Source organism: Lampetra fluviatilis, chromosome 53 (genome assembly GCF_964198595.1).
Source record: "Lampetra fluviatilis chromosome 53, kcLamFluv1.1, whole genome shotgun sequence".
NCBI classification, from domain to species: Eukaryota; Metazoa; Chordata; class Hyperoartia; order Petromyzontiformes; family Petromyzontidae; genus Lampetra; species Lampetra fluviatilis.
In genome coordinates, this window is record NC_136327.1 from 3,520,824 (window position 1) to 3,543,835 (window position 23,012).

A 23,012-nucleotide genomic window follows, 5' to 3' on the forward strand; every position below is an offset into this window, starting at 1 on the left:
TCAAATGATGACGTCACCCTGCTGCTGCTCTATTTAAGACCGAGAGCAAGAGCAGAGCCCCTCACCATTCTGGCGAATTGCCCGATGATGCTGGATGCAATTACCAGCGAAACGTCGTACTACTCAAAAATTGTAAATGTTGTGGTTTCACGCTTCAACACACCGGTGGGCTAAAGCAGTGAACTATTTGTCTTTTTGTCAACGTGACACTTTTTTGCTGATTGGCCGTGTCGGGTGGTGGAGGGTTACGACACATTTATAAATAACGCGATCTGACCCAAAAATGTTGATTATGAATAATATTGGTCGCGAATGCCTGCTACGTGTTAAACTAACCATCAACCCCGTTGGAATCATCAACAGGCCCGATGCGCACATCTCCTGCATCATGAATATAAAATTTAAGACCAGTCCCGTAAAATAAAAACAAAAATCTGCCCCTTTACTTGAGACATTTTATCTATTTTTATTTACTACTTCGCCTTCTTATGCGATTCGTTGCGCGCAGTTGCAATTTTCTTTGCTCAGTCGGTGTTAGCCGCTGAGGGCGTGATGGGTTTCTGTTTTCATTCCCGTTTCCTCCATGCCCCCCGTTGCGTTGCCGCTCTGCTGTAATGCGCTCCGATGCCTACTTTATTGAGAGCGATATTGGCACGTAATATAAAGATTGATTGATTGATTATCTCTGTATGTATGTTGAACTTCTTTCACGCTATACGTTGCCAACCGTGCTAATTGGAGGTGCTGGGGAAGGACAACAAACTAAACACAAAAAAGCAGTTCCCAAGAAATGAGTTTTCAACCTAGATGATTTTAAAGTGTACAGCTCCAGTGGCTTGTTAATATCGGAAGGAAGAGCGTTCCAGACGGCCGCAAAAGCACGCCTAGAAAGCACGCGATGCGGTTGACGGTCCTTGTCCCACGGTTACCGCATGGTGCCACTTTCAGATGTGTGATCGTGGCCATGCAACCCAAACTACGGGCCATAGAGGAAACCACCATAGTCTGCGCTTCTTCTGCGGAGGAGGAATCGCAGTACCTACACGAACTCTCTCTCACAAAGCCCTCTCGTGACGAGCAGACCTCGACATTGGGACATTTAGCCCCTGAACGTATTGCCACGCGCGATAATGTAATTAAAGCTCAATTAATTCGAAAGCATCGCCATAATGTAGAAGTAATCCCTACATGTTGAATCGCATCCAAGTGGAGGCTTTCGTGGCTGTCAATGCCGTGCGGCGTGCAACGCCAAAGTAAGAAAATAAAAATACGCAAATAGCAATGCGGATGATATAGTAAAAGCAATTTCTGTTCAATCAGAGAGTTTACGACCCATTTCACTCCCCAAAAACCCTGACAATGTATTCATCCAAACAGCCTCGACAGTTCATTTTAAAAAATAAAAAGTTTGAACAGAGTTGCTCATTTTTTTTTTTACTCAAACGAGGCAAGGAAATTGCTCACCTCTCTAAGACATTTGAGTGCCCAAAAAAGTACACGCAGAGAGAGCCCCTGTTTTTCCATCTTCATGTTAATCGGGGGATGAGCTCTTGACGTCTCATTCTTGGCCGGATACAATTTGTGTCTGTGGCAGTGGAAGAGGCACTGCAAAGCCCTTCTGCACTGGAGGCGTGCACATTATACAGGACAGTATCGTCGTGTGCGGCGCTTCATTTCACACTGAATATATTTACCCCTTCCGCTCGAAGACCGGGTTAGGCACGTGACTACTGCAGTAGCCATGGTCATAACAGCGAGAAGTATATTCTTATTCATATTCTTGGGTTTTTTCGGTAAAGTCACGTAGGTAAAAAAATTAAAATTAAATAAAAAAATAAATAAAAATCACGACGTTTCGGAGGCAACACAAGCCTCCGTCTTCAGGTGGAACCGTCACAGCACGCTTGCTGTATCAAGTAAATGAGAGGGGGAGGAGCCAGGGCAGGCCCCTGGATAGGAATTTTTATTATTATGGTAAGGTTGGTGCTTTCGGTAAAGTCACGTAGAAGGGAAATAATAAAATAATAAAAATAAAACGGAATAAAATTCTCACGACGTTTCAGCCACAACGCAAGCAGCCGTCCTCAGGTGAAGAACAGAGCTGCCGGGAAGACATCATCCTAGCACCTGAGGACGGCTGCTTGCGTTGTGGCTGAAACGTCGTGAGAATTTTATTCCGTTTTACTTGTATTATTTTATTATTTCCCTTCTACGTGACTTTACCGAAAGAACCAAGAATATGAATCCCTGCAGTCACGAAAGCTTTAAAGCGAGAAGTATAGACTGGATGTGGTGTGCTGGGTGCGGATAATATCGCCCGAGTCACTGACCCGGGCGACACCAAGATGAAATTAAGCCCTGCTCCTTGCGCGTTGGATGGAGGGCTGGTGGATCATAAAGAGAGTATCGTGTTCCTCGAGACTCCCACCCAGCCTTCTTGCAGTATACGTAAGGATTTAGGTGACGTCTGTTGACATTAAAAAAAAAATTGAGTTGATACTTGAATCGGATCGGGGCACAGAATCATGATGATTCATTGCATGGGGGGGGGGGGTGGGGACGAGAGTGGGGATAGAATCATTAATCCTCCACTCATTATCCAGCGAGCCAACTCAACCGTACAAACTGTTGATGCTTTTAAACGTGGTGAACAACATGACAAAGAAATATGTACAACACTAACACAAAAATGCGTAAAAAATGTAGTTCCCCGAACTCATTATCTGCTTACAATAACAGGAAATTTGAAACTAAAACAGAACGTATTTCGTTAAATGTGTTAATAGCGTGACAATCGACGAAAGGAAATTTCAAGTGATAAAATTGTCCAAATGTTTTTTTTTACAAGGATTAATGGTATTTGGTTGGCTTATCATATTTGCTGACAAAGATTAGCGATGATTGATTATGTTTTATCACAGCATTTGCAATAACAAAAACATATATTTCCCCGGGCACTGCCAGTCATTTTGCTTGTGGGGGGTGAGTGGATCACGCAAAAACTATGATGTGGAAGAGATATTCACATGCAGGGCCAAAATGACGGCATATTCCTGGTTCTTCGGACAGAACCAAGAATATGAATCCCTGCAGTCACGAAAGTTTTAAATCGAAATTAAAATTAAGGGCAGTAAAGTTTGTATGTTTCTGACCTGTCTGTATGGATGTGTGAGCGTTCTTCCCTTGTATGGGATTCCTCTGGTCAAAATATTGAAGCGAATCTGTCTTAAAAACAATCCTTGATATCATGGATAAAGATCAAGATATTATTATTATTGGCACACAATGGCTCCTCCCACCCTCAACCAGTATATATACAAGGACTGTTTTCTTGGAATTTCTCTCACTTGATACAGCTATCGTGCTGACGGTTCCACCTGAAGACGGAAGCTTGTGTTGCCTCCGAAACGTCGTGATTTTTTATTTATTTAATTTTCTATTTCACTTTTATTAATTTTAACTTTTTACCTACGTGACTTTACCGAAAAAACCTAAGAATATGAATCCTTGCAGTCACGAAAGCTTCAAATCTAGAATTATTAGTATTATTATTATTGTATTATTGGAGGCCCATATTGTGAGCCCAGCAAACCCGAGTTCCATTCATCGCTAACATCGGTGGTGAATGAGATGACAGTCAGTTCTAAGCCAATTCTTCTCAAAACAGCACTGACCAGCGTGGTGAAGTATGGTCAAACAACTCCAATAACAATTACGTCATGAGCAAGCCTTCATCCTGCAGTGGATTGACAGAGAGCTGTGAATTATTATTGTATTTTATATTCTTGTTAAGTCAACACAACATTTACCTTCATTCAAAAGCACGTCTGTATGTTTTTTTTTAACTGCCGGTCAGCCTGCCATGCCGATGTAAAAAAAAAATTGCTATTATATTCTATATAGAGTGGCGCTCAGTGGGCAAGCTTTTCACATCTAAAAATAATGAGAACATTCTGGAACAAAAATACAACAGGTGGAAAAGCCTTGCGGGGGCCTGTATTCGTGCCAAAGGCGCCTTGACCTCTCGACTGAGAATTGTAGCATAACTCCCGAGGGTGCAAGGCGTGGAAAACTTAAAGGGACGTTTATTAAAATAAGATGGATTACAGAGTAATTCTACGATCGTCTTGATGTCAGAAATAAAAACACGTTGGGCCAAACTCTCGCGAAATGTTCAGATTTTTCTTGGCAACGCTTCGTGAGGTCACGAGAGTTATACTTCTTTTTATTCGGGTGGACCGTGCCTTGAACCCATCTCGTGTATATAAACGGCCACACAAGCCAGCGTTCACTGTTTGCATTGGTAATGTTTGCAATTTAAATATGAAGAAAGGTATTTACTAGAACGTTTTTGGTAAACTTTTTGACAATTCAGCACGAGACTTTTACACGATGCTTGCCATAAGTAAATGCTACACCGGAGACACTGAATGACCTTCATTTAGAATCAGTTGACAGCCCAATGCAGAAAAGGGTTTTCAATCAATGCATGTTACACACTATGACATATACCGCAGATTAGAATCCACGCCTCTGAACGTCCTTTTTTTAGTTCAATTTGCGAGCGTTATAAATGTCATAATGAATGAACGAATGATCATTATTAAGACCGGCAAAGAAAATTGAAACGGAGTTGAAATGTATGCAAAAAAAGCTGTGTGGATTAGCTGCATGCGTAGAATTACAATGAATACATTTGGGAACAAACAAATCGGAGACATCACACTGACTAAAGAGTAATCACACTGACTGTTAAGGAAATTCAACACGTAGGCTTTCGCGACCAATATCATCCATAATATAGGTTTATTTTTTGGGTGAGATCGCGTTATTTATAAATGTGTCGTAACCCTCCACCACCCGACATGGCCAATCAGTAAAAAAATGTGTCACGTTGACAAAAGACAAATATCGATTTAAAGCTTTCGTGACTGCAGGGATTCATAATAAAAGAATAAAAAATTATTTTTTTTTATAATAAAAAATTATTTTATTGTTTAATTTTTATTATTTTATTATTTCCATTCTACGTGACTTTACCGAAAGAACCAAGAAGATGAAAAGACAAAGAGTTCACTACTTTAGCCCACTGGGTTTGTTGAAGAGTGGATCCACAACATTTACAATTTGAGTAGTACGACGTTTCGCTGGAAATTACAACCAGCATCTTCGGGCGATTTACCAGAATCATGAAGCCATCCACCTGCTTCCGGTTTTAAATAGTGCAGGATGATGACGTCATCATCGTTGAACCCCATCAGGTTTCGAGATCAGAGGCGGAGGTGGGGGTGACGTAATAGATCAGTAATGAGCCACTTAGCATGTGACTCACCTGTAAGGAATTGCAATATGTGTTATGTATTACTTAATCATATGCTTCCAGGCTGCGCTGAGTCTATAGCTATCACAGCGATTAAAATTATTTTAATTCTTCTCAATTTTAATTGATTCTCTAACTGATCTTGGCAAGTACTAATTCGTTCTGCATAACACTTCAACGTTATCAAAATAAATTGAATGTCCTTGTTGGCAAGCATGCTCTGCCACTGCTGACAGCTGTGTTTGGGAGAATGTAATGTTCCTTTGATGTTCTTTAGTTTTACGCTAATGTTATGTCCCGTCTGTCCAATATAACACTTACCGCATAAGCAATTGATCCGATATGCACCTTCTGTTGATAACTTCGGTAATTAATGTTTAGTACAAGACACTAGTTTTTGAATTTTGTGTACCGTACCAAATCTCACTTTAATGTTTTTGCTTTTGCAAAACACGGGCCAATTTGTCAGTAACTCCCGAGATATATGATATTTGAATTGTTTTGATAATCTGATCACTTTCAGCAGTGTTGATGTTCGATCTTGATTGGGGATTCAATGCTCTGTTAATTTGAGCATTATTGTAGCCATTCAGTCTTAGTGCATCTTTCACATGTTTAATCTCTTTCCCTAAACTTTCACCATATGACACTGTCTTTACCCGATGTATAAGCGTCTTGATGAGAGAGGATTTCTGTGCTGGGTGATGATGCGAATCTGCATTCAGATAGGCATCTGTGTGTGTTCCCTTTCGGTAGACGCTGCGTGTTATTTTTCCATTTTGACCGATTCAAAACAAAATATCCAGGAATGGGAGTGTGTTGTTCACCTCCATTTCCATGGTGAACTGAACCTTTATTATGAATAACGCTGGTCGCGAAAGCCTACGTGTTAAACATGGTCATCACATCTACGCCTTTATGTAAGGAACGAAACGGGTGGACTTCTCCAAAAATGTAGCTGTCGCCTGATGAAGCTAGTTGTAATTACTGGCAAAACGTCGTACTCAGATTGTAAATGTTGTGGCTTGGCTCTCCAACACACCGGTTAGTGCTGTACTAGTGACGAATTGGCCACGTTCTGTTTACGTGACAACCCTTACTAGTTGGCTGTGTCGGCTGGTGGCCGGTTTTAGCGACACATTTATATATTTACGCGATCTAACCTAAAACAACCTCCATTAGTGCGGCCTGGAAGCGTATTATTAAATAATACATATTACAATTCCTTATAGGGGAAACAAATACTAATTAACTGCTTACTAACGTAGCATATAATTACAATAACACACATTACAACTGATTACTAATCTACAACTCACATCATAACAATTGCCTGATTACTAATCTAGTATATAATTACAATACCCCCCCTCCGCCTCAAATCGTTGCACCTGATGAGTTAAATGATGACGTCACCCTGCTGCTGCTCTATTTAAGACCTGGAGCAAGAGCAGAGCCCCTCACCATTCTGGCGAATTGCCCGATGATGCTGGATGCAATTACCAACGAAACGTTGTACTACTCAAAAATTGTAAATGTTGTGGTTTCACACTTCAACACACCGGTGGGCTAAAGTAGTGAACTATTTGCCTTTTGTCAACGTGACACTTTTTTGCTGATTGGCCGTGTCGGGTGGTGGAGGGTTACGACACATTTATAAATAACGCGATCTGACCCAAAAACGTTGATTATGAATGTTAACGAAGTGTCAATGGGCCTTGTTTGGGCAGTTCACGTCACGAGAAAAGGATGACAAGAGAATGCACCACACCGGTGAAGGAATGGCAGCCAGAGAAGAGAAGGCACCCGTGAAGACATCCTCAACCTCGGCGCAGTGGCGAGATGTTAACTGCTTCGCCTGGTATGCAGGAGGTCATGGGTTCGATCCCAATCCTCACCCCTGCTGTATATTTGGAGTCTGTATGTCTCTATCCCTGTGGTCGCGTGAAGTTTCTCCTGGTCCTCTTGTTTTTCTCATTTAGAAACATGCGTTTAGAGTATTTTACTGCTCTAAATGTCCACACGATAAGCCACTTTGTTGAGCTACCATTTGTGCATTTCCCATATCCCCTCCCTTTGATGCTGCTAATCCTGCATAATGCACGTGCATAAGTAGTACTAATCACATACCTGCATTTCCCATATCCCCTCCCTTTGATGCTGCTAATCCTGAATAATGCACGGGCATAAGTAGTACTAATCACATACCTGCATTTCCCATAAATATGCTAAATTCCTCTTGATATGCAAATTCCTTTGTCAAGGCGCTCTTCCCCCTCCAACCCAGCTTAAATATACGCTGCCAAGCCTGGTGGTGTTCATTCAGACGCTGTCTTTCTGACATACCTGTTCTTCACCTGAGGACGGCTGCTTGCGTTGTGGCCGAAACGTCGTGAGAATTATTTTATTATGTTTTATTTTTATTATTTCCACTCTACGTGACTTTACCGAAAGAACCAAGAAGAAGAAGAGCTGTATAGCTCGGTGGGCCTTACCTGGTAAAATAGTAAAAATAAAATGTTATAGATGGAGCAATAACTTCAGCCATCTGCTGGGAATTCGATGGATCTTGGTATTGCAGGGCCATGAGGAATGACAACATTATGGGGAAGCCTTCATACAACAGTGAATGAGACCAGAGCTGATGACGATGAGAGCCCACTGAGATTAACGTGTCTTGTTGGGGAGACATGGGGATACGATTTAAATAAACTGAAAGAGCACAATATTAATTTTAACAAATAACAAAATTTTATTCAAACCAGAGAGATAATCAGACATGGAATAAGTATTCTCTAGTACGAAACAGCAAACCGACAATCATTCAGCTCAGCTTGTTATACTATTGCATTGTAGCAATAACAAACTGCTTAAACGTAATAATTCATGTCGAGTGCAATGAGGGCACTCCCATTAAACGAGTCTTCCATCTGGCGTGTGTCCTGTACACGCAGAAAAAAATCTCCTCCTTCTGACAATTCCTCATAGCAATTTTACCCATCCATAATACGTGTTTTTTTTGTTTGCGTCGGGTGGTGGTGGGTTTAACGACACATTTGTATATTTACACGATCTAACCTAAAAAAAAACCTGCATTATGCATATTGGCCGCGAAAGTCTACTACGTGTTAAACCAAATCTACCCATTATGTACCGTGCCACAGTCGAGGTTGCACATCGCCTCGGCTTCAACAATCATCATGCGAAAACCAAAACAATTCCCATTTCTAAAAGGTCGGCGTTTTTTGGCATACCTAAAACGCACATATTTGACATCCGCGTACGATAATCCTAAAAAATCTGTCAAGTAATCTCTTCTAAAACCCGTAATTTAATAACGGGAATGCCCCCTGGTCATGTGCCCTATTATTTTCCAGCTAGCTGTGTGGTTGCTTGTCCTTGCTTAAACTTCAAGAGCTAGTTTTATTTATTTATATAAAAGGGTATAGTGATTTATAAAAAAAAATGGTTTATTTGTTTTGGAATGACCTTCATAGCCAGCCCATCCAATCTGAACAAGTGGAGAAAATTGATTAGGTTTTTGCAGCCACAGCTAATGTATAGACGCACCTGGGGTCCGTAGCATGACAATGTAATAATACGGTACTGTATCTATTTACAGACTATGTCCAGCCCTTTCAGTGTTTCTCTCATCAGCAGTCAGGCTTGCTTGTACGAATAATGGTGAACTGCCAGCTTCTTGGTTCTTTCAGTGAAGTCACGTAGAATGGAAATAATAAAATAAAAAAATAAAACATAATAAAATAATAATTTAATAATAATAAAAACATTATAAAATAATAATTTAATAATAAAATAATACAAATTCAACATTTTTAAACAATTATTTTATAATAAAATAATAAAAATGAAAACATAATAAAATAATTATTTTATAATGTTTTCTTTTTCTTATTTTATTACTTCCATTCTACGTGACTTTACCGAAAGAACCAAGAAGATGAATCCCTGCAGTCACGAAAGCTTTCAATCGAAAATTGAACTGCCAGCTGTTCATAAGCAAGGACTGTTAATCGGCAAGGTGCCGTCCCTCTCTGATAGACATGGGCCGATGTTCGACGCGCAACAATAATGATTTTCTATTTAAAGCTTTCGTGACTGCAGGGATTCATATTCTTGGTTCTTTCGGTAAAGTCACGTAGAAGGGAAATAATAAAATAATATAAATATAAAACAATAAAAAATGCTCACGACGTTTCGACTGCAACACAAGCAATCATCATCAATAATGATATACAGCACTGAATTATGAATTATGACGATTATTATGATCACAACGCAGCAAAGTAACGCAGAAAAGTGCTTGAATACACGGCATAGAGTGCATGAAGGAAATATGCAGCCGTAACAGAGTTAATATTAATAGGTACCTAGTACGGCCTAACATTACATACAATAGAGCAATTTAATTACCGCATGCTCCACATTGTGACGCCCTCGAAAAAATGACGAAACCCAAATTGTTACACGGTGTTAATACTGCACGTGCAGTTAGGGGCCATCCGTTTAGTAGGTACGCAAAAATCTGTCAAAACTTGTCCCCCCCTCCCTCACTTGACGCACCCACCCCCCAATTCTATAGAATGGCCGATATTTAATCTACGCAGAAACGATCAAGGATTAGTAATATTAACGTGTTTAAGCAAACAGATAGTCCACCGCCGGACTATCTAACTCATGTGAAGGCCAATGTAGACAAATTATTATCAAGGCTTCACCCCCCCCCCCCCCCCCCATAACAAAATTCAGGACCTACTTAATGATGGTAGCGACACAAAAATTAAAAGAGATCCCACCAACTGCCTCGTTACAAAAACGAACAGGATCATCACCGATTCAGCTTCATTAATTGAACAGACCAAACGGGTTTTCTTAAAACCTTCTGCTGCTTGACCACCTAGACTATATGGCTTACCAAACATCCATAAAAAAAGGTACCATCCCTTCGTCCCATCGTCTCCACCATTGGCTCACCCACCTACAAACTGGCCCGATATCTGTCTGAGACCTCGCAGCCATTCACTGGTAAGACCACCTCTTCTGTTCTTAACTCAGCTCACCTGGTATCGTCAATTAAAGACATCTCACTGTCCCCAGGTGATTTGCTCGTCAGTTTCGATGTAGTTTCTTTGTTCACCAAAGTTCCTGTACCCGATACCAATGAAATAATTGAAGATTTGGTCCAACAAGGATTGAATGCTGATGTACCAGCCCTGGTGAGACACTGCCTCACCAATACATACTTAACCTGGAATGGAACATTCTACAAACAAACTGAAGGCAACCCCAATGGGTTCTGCCTTATCTCCGGTTGTGGCCAACATTTTCATGGAAAATTTTGAGACGGACGCCATCCAAGCATCCACTCTACGCCCGTTCTTGTGGAAGAGATACGTGGATGACACGTTTGTCATCTGGCCACATGGAGGACCGGCTCTGAAACAATTCCTCAACCACATCAATTCCATACACCCAGCAATCAAATTCACCATGGAGGTAGAAAAGGATGGAATGCTACCTTTCTGGGATGTCTTAATCAAAAAGAGACCAGATTACTCATTGAGCCACTCTGTCTACAGGAAAGTAACCCATACTGACGCCTACCTAAAACCTGATTCCCATCACCATCCATCCCAGAAGAATTCCCTCATCAAAACGCTACACCATAGAGCTCAATCGACCATGAACACCTGAACAGTGAACTCGAACACGTACACCAGGCTCTCAAGGCGAATGGATATTCTGACTACACAATCCGCAAAGCCATCATCCCAACCGTGAGGAAGGAGCCATCTGAAGATCCAGTCAAAACCATCACCTTGCCTTATCTTGCAGGGATAACCAATAATATTTCCAAAATCTTGAACAAACACAATATCCAGGTCCTATTTAACACAGTGCATAAAATTCGTGATCTGATCCCATCTGTGAAGGACAAGATTCCAGACATGCAATACCCCGGCGTCTACAAACTAAGCTGTATCTGCGGCAGCAGTTACATTGAGGAAACCAAACGACATGTCTCGGACCGTATTCGTGAACACAAGGCAGATCTAAAACACGGCAGGACCAATACTTCTATCGTGACTGATCATTACTTTAATGCGGCTGGCTCACATGAAATGTATTTCTCTAAGATCATGGTACTTTGCAAGCCGACTGGCTATCAACAAAGATTTGTTCACGAAGCCATCCATATATGCAGACACAGACACAATTTTAACCGAGACGACGGTTTTGAACTCAGCAATCATTGGAAAGATGTCATCAACCACTTTGGGTCATGATTTGATTTGTGTTTTCTTGTCAACCTCTACCGTCAGCAGTGTGGATGTCTGTAGCGAGGTGCAATGCCCCCCCCCCGACCATCTCTACCCCCCACCCCTCTCTCCCCCTACCCCCCTCTCTCCCCCTTATCTCTACCCCCTTCCTCCCCCCATTGTCTACTCCTGCACTGGCTGACTGGCTGCCCCGCCCATGCTGTTTTCGCCACGCAGCTCTCCTCCCAGCTCTCGTCCCCATGCCCACTCATTTTGGAAACCCTTAGAAGCAGTTGCATTTGGAGGCTTTTGCCCCCTCTTCTCTCTCCGCCTGATGAAGACCACTTGTTTTGCGATCGAAACGTCGTGGGTTTTTTGCTTTTATTTTTTTCAATTAATAAATTTTTATTTTACTTTATTTTATTATTTTTATTTCGATTTTCTATCTACGTGACTTTACCGAAATAACCAAGAATATAAATTCCTACAGTCACGAAAGTTTTAAGTCAACATTTAAGCACGAGTCAGTGTTCATATTCCTTCTGCAGTACCGTACTGAGACAAAGACGGAAATTCCCACATTCTCATGGCAGTACTTTTTTTAAAATGAGTTAATTGTGCACGCGACCATGAGAAATACGTCGTGACGTGCCCCACGTTGCATTGCTGCGCTGACGTCATAATCAAAAGTGTAAAACTACGTCATCGTTTTGTTGCGTTGTATACGTCATTGTCTCACGTCCAATCGACTTACCTTGCGTGATGTCATAGCCAGCTGACCAATCAGCGCGCAGCGCGTTTGGTTTGCCGCCAATTTTTTTTATCTCCGAACCTTAACAAAAATTACGGCGAATCATTTTTGCTGCTTTCTTTTGTCTTAACCTCAAGGTACATGAGTGCGATTTAGATTGTTGTATTCATAACTACCTTAAGAAGGTGATATGAAAGGCTAAAATGTGATGTATATTATCTATAGTTACAAATTTACCTCAGGGTCTGGTTAGTGCAGAAAATGTTTAAAGGGGACTATCCCCATAACTTGTAATAAATGTTGACACGAATTAATATTGTTTGTGTTTTATGCAGCCTGTTACTAGTTTGTTTATTACATCACAGTGTATTTATCTTGGCTGAAGATGATTACTAGCAAATACAATACAGTATATATAAACAATTTCTGACGTACGGAATATGAAATTGAGTCTTGTTTATAGTTGGTGCAATGTTGATAATTATTATAATCGGTCATTAATTGTATAAAAAGTAAGTAAATGTGAAAAGAAACGAGTCCCTTAATTAACTGCTGGATCAAAGTCTCGCCATGTATTAGTCATGAATAATAATATATTGTTAAATCTTTATTTTTGTTTATAAAACAAACACTAGCCAATAATGCTGTATTCACAGAAAAAAATTGTTACTAGTAATCATCTTCAGCCATGATCTGCGATGTAATAAACAAACTAGTAACAGGCTGCATAAAACACATACAATATTAATACATGAAAATAAATACATTTTCATAAATGAAAATAAAAAAAATTAATTATTTTATTTTTACCCACGTGACTTTACCGAAAAAACCTAAGAGTATGAATCCTTGCAGTCACGAAAGCTTCAAATCTAAAATCATATATTACTGGCTGTGGTTTATGAACAGGAGATAAGAACCGCCCGTACATAACCTCTTTTCAGCGTTAAGTAACTGGCGTTTTCAGTTTTTTTATTTCTGTGGATCAGAACTCTCAGCCCATGCACAATAAACTAATAAGTTCGATTATAGGCAGTCACTCAAAGGATAAATTAAGTGTCTTAAATGTAGAAAGTTACCTGAGGCCACCAATGACGACATAAAAGTATTATAACTGTAATACAGTACAAAAACAATGTCATTTTGTGTAACATTTCATTTCAGTTTAATTTATTAGGATTTACCCTGTGAGCCATTCGGCGTTTGATTTGGGTTCAACCGCAACAAACTATAAAATTACAAGAAATACTTAAAATTAATTGTAGACCAATCTGAACATCACATACGCAAACAATACAATCCTACAGAAAAATCACAACCCATTCATGCTGCGTACAGAAAGTGCAAAAAAATTCCATTTCGATGTTTGATCCCAATAACAATCAATACAATACAGATATAACATTTAAGTATGAATCTATACTAAAAAAAAAATCGGGCCAAACCAAGCCCCTAAAACAATGCTATATAAACAACGTAACAGTTTTCCAAACAAATGTGATTAAAAGTTTACAATAGGGACACACGCAAAACACATCACTAAACCTTTCCAAGCTGTAAAATATTATACAGTACAGCCAATTGGACGAGTAGTAAATGAGCCAAAGCACTAATTTCTTCACACAAGGGGATGCTTTGAAGGAAAGACTTTGAGTATATCACTTCCCAGGTCTGCATCAATAACAACGTCAGTTGTCTGGGGAATTCATTGTAAGCGAAAGGATCCTGCTTTGTTTTAAATTGCCAATATCACGTGTTACGTAAAATAAGCAAGCCACGGCAATGTTTCTCACAAGATGAAAATGTTTCAAATTAATTAAGCACCGCTTTGCTCATGTTTATAAATTATTTTATCACTTTTACAACCACGAAAATATGATAGTGTGTTTAATAATAAAACGAAAGAACAGCATGTGCAGTGTACATATTATATGTATGATAATTACAGATCTAGTTTTGGGTGCATTGTACTTTTCTCTTGTTTAATGTTCTTGCCGTTTAATTTGACTTAGAAATTCCATTCTTGTAAAAAAAATGGTTTAATTTATTACCTTATTCTGAAATAAAATGTCATTCAACACATTCATCAGATATAAATGAAATGTTTTAAGTGGTAAGGCATTTATTTTTTTACATTTTATGTTAAACTGTAAAATGACTATGATGTCTGGGATATGATACAAAAATATTACCCTAATGATAAGTACTGTATGCCATTATAATTCCATATACTTTTTTATCATGTTTTGAATAACTTAAATCTATATAAATAATATCACTTTTGCACATAGGCAAAGACAACGATTCTCCATATTGCCTCTAGCAGACTCTTAGGGCAAGTGCTGTTAGCGTATGAAGGTGCTCGCTAACAATGACTTTCCATTCACCTTCACTTCAGAAACAAAGTCGCTCATCATCTTCAAGAGCCTCCGTGGCTCTGCCCCTACTTAACTCTCTGAACTCATTATCCACTACCCTTTACCAGCTTCTGTTCGAGATTAATACTGCCGTGCCAACTGTAAGAATTTCCTGGGAGTGTCTCCGTCTCATGATCTAATAACTCCACTTGCAAAGTTGCGATGTAATTGCTGATTAAAATTATCCAATATATTTTATAAACAAGAAAAGGCTCAGAATAATAATATTGTTCCACGTGGAAAGTCACTAATTGCAACATTTAAGCTTACCAGACATGGTGAGACATGTCTCAAGTCGATAACGTTTCTCCCCCACTTGTAATTAAATACATTCTCTCAATTAGGCATCGTGATTTGATTAAAACAAATCCGTATTTCTTTCAAATGTGAATGTGCAGTGATGCACTCAGAGACACTATGAGTAGGAGGCACTATTTTTATCAGCCTTCACAGGTCACAAGAGGTAACTACAACTCTCAGTCAGGACAGCTGGCAGACTGCCTAACTGTCGACGTCGAGAAGGTGAAGACGTAGACGACAAAGACTCCGGCAGCACGACAGGATCCCACTCCAAGCGACAGCCCCGAGCCTTCGCTCGGGGTCCCCTTTTATCCTCCGAGCGTGGCCTCGCTCCACCCCAGCCACGCCCCCCTTCTAGGACCTACTAGGAGGTTCCCGGGCTTACCTCACGTGCCCCCTCCCTACATCCGTCTCTCTGACTTATCACGTGACCTGCTGACAGACAGGGCTGCTGCAACTGCAGATCACCTCTGCCAGCAACCCGCGCTATGCTACGTAGTGACCCATTCCATGTCACTACAAATGTAACAAGTTCTCGTGGCAATGAGAGTCATGTGAACCCATATAAGGTAGAGTTTCCAAATATGAAGAGGAATATGTACATTAGAGAATTGCACTATCTCTAAAGAGAAGCATGCATATATATGCTTCCTTGCACAATCTTCAGCTTTCGTTCAATTTTATTTGTCATGCCCGTGTTTTTGACCCATGTCACAGCAGATAATATCCACGGACTTCTTTATGCATAGATTTATGTGGATTTTCATTATAATGCGGTATTCAGCTTTTAAATAGCACGTCCGCCTCATTATTTTAATTCCCACTTATTACTATGTTGTGGGTTTTCGCGGATGAGCTGTCGAGCTGTCTGATGTGCTTTCAAGTTGTGCCGCGTGTCTGTCGGGCACGATGTCTAACGTTTTAGTCCACGTGTTGGAAGCTTCTTAAAGAACCATTCCCAGCTCAGGCCGACATTTCACTCAGTGTGCTGAGAACTTGTTCAGCAACTGTTCCGCAATAATTTCCGAAAAGAAGCTCTCAGCACGTGGAGCGAAACTCCAGACATCGTGCCAAGTAACATGCGACGCAATCCGAAAACACTTCGGAGGACCCTTATTAGTCACCGAGGCTGCACCTCCGATTCGCGCGGTTGGCATTGATACGGTGCGAAAGAAGTTTAACAAACATACACGACCATTTCCACTGTGCGTGCAGGTGTCATGAGCTCAGCGGCCGAGGTCACGCACCGCACTGCGTTCTCACGGCAGCCGTGCCGCTGCATCATCGTAGACTGCGCGCCGCCCTTCGGCACCGACTCTTGCGAGCTGCTGTGCCACTCGCTGGACAGCCTCTTTTCTGTCGCGTGCCACCTTGGTGGGCCCTGCCGCATCCCCCTCTTCAGCCTCTACATCGTGCACGATACGTTTGAGTGCCTGCTTCCCTTCGTGGTGAGTGAGCTTGTGATTGCACTGAGACTCGAGTAATTTTTACGTAAATTTTTTTGTCAGCAGACTGCATGATGAACCCAGTGTCCTTAATTATATTCCCATCCATGGCTAACATCGTCCGTGAGTGATATCTGAACTAGTCCCTGGCCCCCCTTCAACACACACCAGCATGGTGAAATATTCTCAAAGAACGCCCATGACCCAAGTATGATAGGTCCTGCAGTGGATTGACTGAGACCTGTAAAGTAATGCCGTCACATGGATTGTTATATTCAGAATAAAGTATTTTATGGGACTCAACACTTTTTTTCAGGCACGTCCCACAATGGGATATTTAGCCCATTATTTTTTTAAGCAGTATTTTATTTTAGTGTGGCGGAAACTTGAGTATCTGTGCATATAGGGGAGCAGCAATTAAAGGTCCTCAGAATGCCACTACCTGGCCAAATTACAGTCTAGTTTGGCACATCTACTTGATCTGCCAACTCTTCCTTCCATAGCATCACAGCCATGCTCCAATATAATTGGCTTACATTAGTGGTTAGCCTGCTTGCCTCAGAACATTTGCACATTCCATCAGTCAATGAGCAATCAATAAACATTTTTGTTTAAACCAGGAGATCATGCACTGAGAAAATGGCCATGATTCATGTTTTGGCAGGAATGTGGTTATTATGTATGTTGGACTTATTTAACATCGTACGTAACCAACCGTGTTAATCTGAGGTGCAGGGGAAGAACAAACTAAACACAAAAATCCGTTCTAAAGAAATGCGTTTTTAATCTAGATTTAAAAGTGCATAGCTCCAGAGGCTTCCTAATATCGGAAGGAAGAGCGTTCCAGACGGCCGCAGAAGCGCATTTGAAAGCGTGCTATGCAGTGGCCGTCTTTGTCCGATTGCTAGTCAAAATTCTCTGTCAGGATGACTGGAGTTTGCATAATGTTTTAATGGTTTGATGTAAAAGCATGCAAAATGGAATAAACCATCTCTCGCTACAAACCACCTCGCATCCAACATCTACTTCCAGATAACAGTTCTGGAAATTCTTTACTTCTGTGTATTTTTACAAATCGTACGATTTGCTTTTAATTTCATGTTATAAAGATCCCGTGGCTTAATGCCCATGAGTAGGAGATTGTGTGGTATTATGAACATTAAAAAATTACATGGAGCAGCTCATACTGCATTGTTGCATGGCAGCGTGTATATCTTGTGTACAATAACTAACGGTTTTCATATTGAACATTCCTCTCCATGTAAATAATGATGTGAAGGGTAAGAAGCTCAGCTCTACAGTAAAGCTGTATTCATCTTAGTTCAGGCACAGCTCTGTGTTTGACGGTGAACTTAACTGACCTGACGTATAAGAGGAACTAAAGGAAAGAAAACAAATGAAACAGAAAAAATGAATGTAAAAAAACAATAACTCACCCTACAGGCAACCTTGGATAACACTGCGCTCAAGAGATGACTCCCAGGGCTCCGTGTCCGGTGAATGGCAATTTGATACAGTACTTATATTCAAACTCATCAATTGTTAAATATTTTCTTCATTACATAAAGAAATAGGTTTTCAAATGAAACGCACAGTCGCATTTTTGTACAACACTCAAGCTGTGAATAAACTTTAAATATAAACCAATAGGTTTGAAAACGTTTATTAAAAGGTTTGTGTGTGTGTATGCTTGGAATAATGTGTCCAGAGCACCTGAGTCAGCACCACTGAGACCCTGGGTTTAAATCCACTCAGCCACCTGTGATTGAACCGGGTACTCAAACCGCAAATGGTTGGTCTCAACCAGGTCACCAAATAGTTCGTTAAAAAAACATCCTATCATATAAAAAGTTGTTTTTTCACTTAAATTAGTATCACCCTGCTCTGACAATTAAGTATTTTTTTTATTGACAAGCAACAAACACTGTTTACAGGGCATATTAAAGAGTGCTCCAGATATGGTAAAATAAGCCTATGGAAGGAATACAGGGTCGTACACGGATTACTGCAACAGTGCCAAACGTAATTGTCTTCATGCCAGCACAATTGTAATATCATTTGGGAAACAAGGAAATATATAAAATCATGTTTTAACAAAAACAAATGAGTACAAAATAGGGTTCAAGTTGAATAGATCTTTGAATTATAATGATGCAAACAATTCGCAGATAACATTAAATTACTGACCTGTAGCTTTACTGCCTGAATACTCCATCAAAGTAATTTATTACCATTGCATCTCAATGGGATTCCTGCTGGTATTTAATAAAGGATTGGCCTGACATCCAAGCGGGAACCTGAATAAGTGTTTTTTTGAAGCTCACCTGGGTAAATACATCAATATTATTATTCATCATACTTTAAATATAAACTGTTGCTTCTTATACTGTACACATTTCCATAATTCACAAACGAGATCATACATCTTATTTGGCTGTCGTGGTTGCATAAACCAAAAAAACATATCTGAGGGAATAGCAGCATCTTCAACTTGCTTTGCCTTTACCCATGCTCAAAAATACAGATTTTCCTGGCACAAACACAAACATCTATAAAAGCATATTATTTCCAAAACCACTGTTCAGCTGGAGGATATACAGTGCTTTCAACATGTCAGGTCTCAAATAAAGAATATGCATGAACATCGTTTATTGTGGCAGTAAAATGCACTTTTCCCCATGCTACTCATGCTAGTCGGACACTTTAGAATTAAAGATAGCTCAGTGGCACATTTGATTAGAATGCACATTTCACGGTCAAATCTTGGTCAGGTGTTGAGTCAGCTCATCCCTTTCGGGTTCGGGGTGATCTTTTTTTATTGTGGGGAGTTTATCAGCAACATTTATACGTTCATGTCAATGTTGGTGAAGCAGTGGCCGGCTTCAGGAGTAGCCTGGTGAACATCTGAAATGCTGTGAGTGAATGTTTAAAATCCAGCAGTGCCACGCAATTATAATCTACGCTTGAGATTGGTGAATGCAGCCACACTACAGGCTGTTCTTAAATCTCCTTTTGGTGTGTGGGAGATAATCGCATCTGCTGCGCGATATTCTGATGTGATTCAGTGCAGACCATTATTTGGTGCGTAAATTGAAATCAGGTTCTTCTGGGGTCGGCGATTTATTAATTTAGAGCGATCATAAAGCGAGTACCACTTCGTGAGAAGTCCTAAGGAGTGATGCCACACCACCATATGAATGTAGAATTCCATCAATGGTTCAATGCTGTAAGCATGAAAGAAGTACCACTGTATATTTGTTTTAATAGAAAACCATTTATATTTCATCAAGCATACCAATTTATCATTACTATCCCAAACATCACAAATGTAGTTGTTATCAGTCATTAAATATATTTCAAAGTACTTATAGAGGCAGTGTAAGGGTCTTATTTGGCAAATAAGCTCTGGCTGGTGTCAGCATTTTCGTGTTCCTATAGCTGACTGTCCAATTATGTCTGCACAATTTAATAGGAATTTTTATCATTCCATATTTGTTGATTTATATTTTTGCCATTAATTTGTTTCTGAATTCCATTTTCATGTAACCACAAAATTGTTGTTTAAGTTCACACATTTGTTTACATGATAGCACAGTCAAAATGCTAATTTGCAATTTAATATCAGGCAAGCTGACCTTATATGATATTGTAGGTTGGGGCTTAAGGTCACATATCATTACAGCTATCCAGCAGATCCAGTATTTATTTAAAATTCATTAAGTAATAATTGAATAGCATGTAAAATAACATCTGTTAGGAAAATTACCTATTGACAGAGCTGTCATTGTTTTAAATATTGTTTCTGCCACTAATAAATATTGTACATTTCCTTTCTCATTGTTGTAATGCATCTACATGCATGCTAAATAGGTGCATAGGAGCAGGCAAGACACTTTAAGAATTGCATTTGAATATTATGCATAAACTCAGACTTATTGTCATACTATTCTTACGCTTCCAATGTAGGCATTGCTCATAAGAATTATCTGCTTGGGTGGCACTTAGAGTGCTCAGCTTACAATATGAAGGGCACAAGTTGATATACTGGTTCTTCATTCTTTTAGGGTCAATAATATAAGCACCATTGTTCACAGTCAACAGTTGTTTCATGGAGAGACTGACCCCCATCATGGGAATGTGGACTTCAAACCACTGGCTCAAGACCGCAAATGGAGATGAGGGCCATCACATTTCTGATTTGAGCATGCAAACACTTTTTGAGAGAGACACTGAACATTAATGTTTATATGTTGAACTTCTTTCGCACCGTACGTAGCCAACCCTGTTGCAAGTAAGCCTAACATTACTTCACAGTAATACACTTTTTGTGTGACTTGACTCATGGCCTGAAAAAAAATATGCAGACAAATTGACTTATGACTATTTATTCATAGGCTACCCATTATCTTCTGCAACAGCGCATAATTATTGTTTTTACAGTTGTGATGTCTTGCCTGAATGGTCTCATGTAACTTAAGTAAATGGCTCTTACCAATAACATCTGGCAATACAGCAGCATTGGTTTAAAAGTCCTGACTCGCTGATAAGACCCAGAAGGCAAAAACTATTTCAACAAATGCTGCTATAAAATATTTGTCTCGAAAGGCTGATGAGATGAAAAGATAAATTATGCAGTTAGACATACACTTAATTGTTTATATGTTATCCACAATTGTCTGCAACAGGATTATGGAATATAAGCTCTGTTTCTCGATTATTGTTTTCTCGTCCCATGCTGTGCTCTCATGAAGTTGGTAAGGATAGGAAGGTGTGTGCCTAGAAGAGGAAACACAAATTGCTTTAGGATGGGAGGTGCTTGGTTGGCTCATAGAACTAATTCTGTGTCAGAGTAATGAGCTGGGCAAAGACCCATGATTAAACTGGATTCTCCAATATAGCAATTTGATGGCCTCTGTATGGTCACCAATGACTGCACAGGGAAATTTTTTTTTACTTTTTCAACTCATTAAGTTTTTTCCAGGATTGGAAGAAATAAAATTGTGGTTTGATCGCCTGGCGATGGATTCCTCTTATAATAGGTCATGTGAAAAGCTTTTTCACTGATAACTATGGCTAAGGGGCAATTGGACGGACCTCTGGAGTAGTTCTGTGATGTCATCTTCCAGAGGCCAATCACTAATGTGGGATGATGGACTGCTTTCTTTAAGTGTACCAAATGTAAAATTACATGTCACAAGACATGAGTCCCACAGCACAGCAGGAATAAAATTGCAAAAAATATGTTTTTGTTTGAAATAGTTTTCAGACCTGTCATCCTCTCTCATATTTTATTTGAATAATTTATGTTGATAATACAGTTTTGATACACATTGATAGTATTTTAACATTTATATACCTAAATTGTGATAGCCAAATCAAGGCATGAGACATTTATAATTCTGGAATACCTACAGTCAACAGAGGATGATGTCCCTTCAGAAAATGATCGTGGGAGGAAATACCAATTATTGCCATTACTTTTAACGTCTCATTAATGTTTTTTTAAAGAGTGCTCCACAGAATGTCAATAATTGACGTCAGTGAATGTAAACCCTCAGATCTGAGGTAGGCTAAATTACCCATGCAGTAATTGGCATGGGCCAAGCTTGGACAAACAGGTCCATCAACACATTAAACTTAAGTACCTGATTTGATCTCTGGACTGGCATAGACTTTAACCATTGTTCTCTGCAACATGAGCTCATTGCTATGACATGTACATTAATACTCTGAGCCACCAAAACTGGCTCTCATAACTGTCCTTTTTAATTTAAACATGAGATCAAGATAATAGTGCAAGTTAGGTGATGTTTACTTAATGCCAAGCCAAGCAACAGTTGCTTCTTTGGTGTTCAGAGCTGTGGCATTTAGCCACATTTTACTGACAACAAAAATTCTACAAGGGCATCAAAAGAAGGATGACAGTGGTACTGAATGGAAGGCAGTACTGTATTAGCTGTATTTCAATCTCAACAGCAAAGAGCGGCAGGCTCCATCAGCACCACTTGAAGACAATTGTTTTTTTCGTTATGGTTTTCAACAAATAGCTTTTGCAGAGCTCATTTTGAGAGGGGAGACCAATGATTGGGAAACAGAATTTCTAGCCACCTCGAGTGTGTGTGGTTTTGACAAACCTACCTAGATTCACCGTGGCAAGCCAATTTGAACATCACTGTGCAGGTTAGAGCACTGCAAGCAGGTTATTATGTTGGTGGTGATAAAATGTCAATAGGATTTCTATCCTAGATTTGAACTTTTCGTGACTGCAATGATCCATACTCTTTGTTTTTTTCGGTAAAGTCACGTAGGTGAAAACAAAATAAAATAAAAATAAAACAACTAAATTAAATCATGACAGCTCCAGCAAAACTATACGCTACAGTAATTTTGCTGGAGCTGTCACACCTGATGACGGATGCTTGTGTTGCTTCCGAAACGTCGTGATTTAATTTAGTTTTATTTTATTTTGTTTTCAGCTACGTGACTTTACCGAAAAAA

The 23,012-nt window shown here is 39.8% G+C and overlaps 1 protein-coding gene across 1 annotated transcript in view; it reads left to right on the plus strand.

Moving 5' to 3' along the window:
- Nucleotides 1–23,012, plus strand: part of M1AP (meiosis 1 associated protein) — a 70,934-nt gene that overhangs the window by 14,466 nt on the left and 33,456 nt on the right. The window contains exon 2 of the mRNA XM_078879383.1: nt 16,285–16,517. Within this exon, the coding sequence (XP_078735509.1) occupies nt 16,285–16,517 (233 nt within the window). The remainder of the gene's footprint in view (nt 1–16,284; nt 16,518–23,012) is intronic.